Below are 617 nucleotides of genomic sequence, written 5' to 3'. Positions count from 1 at the left end.
AGATGTTGAACGACGGTTTTTCATGTGTGAACAACTGCTTCAATGGCAAGAAAGAAATAGTTTTCTGCATTGTATGGTCACTGGTGATGAAAAATGGATACGCTATGATAATCCTAAGCGTAAAAAATCATGGTTCGAAGCACATGCTTTGTATTTGGTGGGACCAACTTGGAGTTGTATACTATGAGCTTCTTCAGTCGAACAAAACCATCACTGGTGAACGCTAACGAACACAATTGATACGTTTAAGCCGTAGACTAAAGGAAAAACAGCCACAATTTGAGCAAAGGCATGATAATCTAATTTTTCAACATGACAATGCTCATGAAGGCAATAACCTGTCATATTCACTCCATCGGATTACTATCTGTTTCGATGCATGGAACAACGTCCTGGCTAAACAACGCTTCCAATCTTACGAAGATACTCAAAATTGGATCGATTGGTGAGTAGTAACAAAAGACGAGTTGTTCTTTCGAAGCAGAACATTCTGACGGAAAGATGGGAAGAAGTGGTGGCTAATGATGGACCATACTTTGAGCAATAATAATGTACACAATTTTTCACAATAAGGCCTTGAATTTACACCAAAATCCCTCAAAATGAATTCACAGTCC

At 38.6% G+C, this 617-nt stretch overlaps 1 protein-coding gene across 1 annotated transcript in view; it reads right to left on the bottom strand.

The window, feature by feature from the left end:
• Window positions 1–347: 347 nt before the first annotated feature.
• The window catches only part of LOC108907018 (GRB10-interacting GYF protein 2-like), a gene marked incomplete at its 5' end in the record, with an annotated part of 22,797 nt that continues 22,527 nt past the window's right edge, over window positions 348–617 (bottom strand). The window contains one exon of the mRNA XM_018710491.1: window positions 348–518. Within this exon, the coding sequence (XP_018566007.1) occupies window positions 348–518 (171 nt within the window). The remainder of the gene's footprint in view (window positions 519–617) is intronic.

Source organism: Anoplophora glabripennis, unplaced genomic scaffold (assembly GCF_000390285.2).
Source record: "Anoplophora glabripennis isolate ALB-LARVAE unplaced genomic scaffold, Agla_2.0 scaffold166, whole genome shotgun sequence".
In the NCBI taxonomy this organism is placed as follows: domain Eukaryota; kingdom Metazoa; phylum Arthropoda; class Insecta; order Coleoptera; family Cerambycidae; genus Anoplophora; species Anoplophora glabripennis.
Note: the sequence above shows the minus strand (reverse complement) of the source record. Positions and strands in the feature narration are given on the sequence as shown.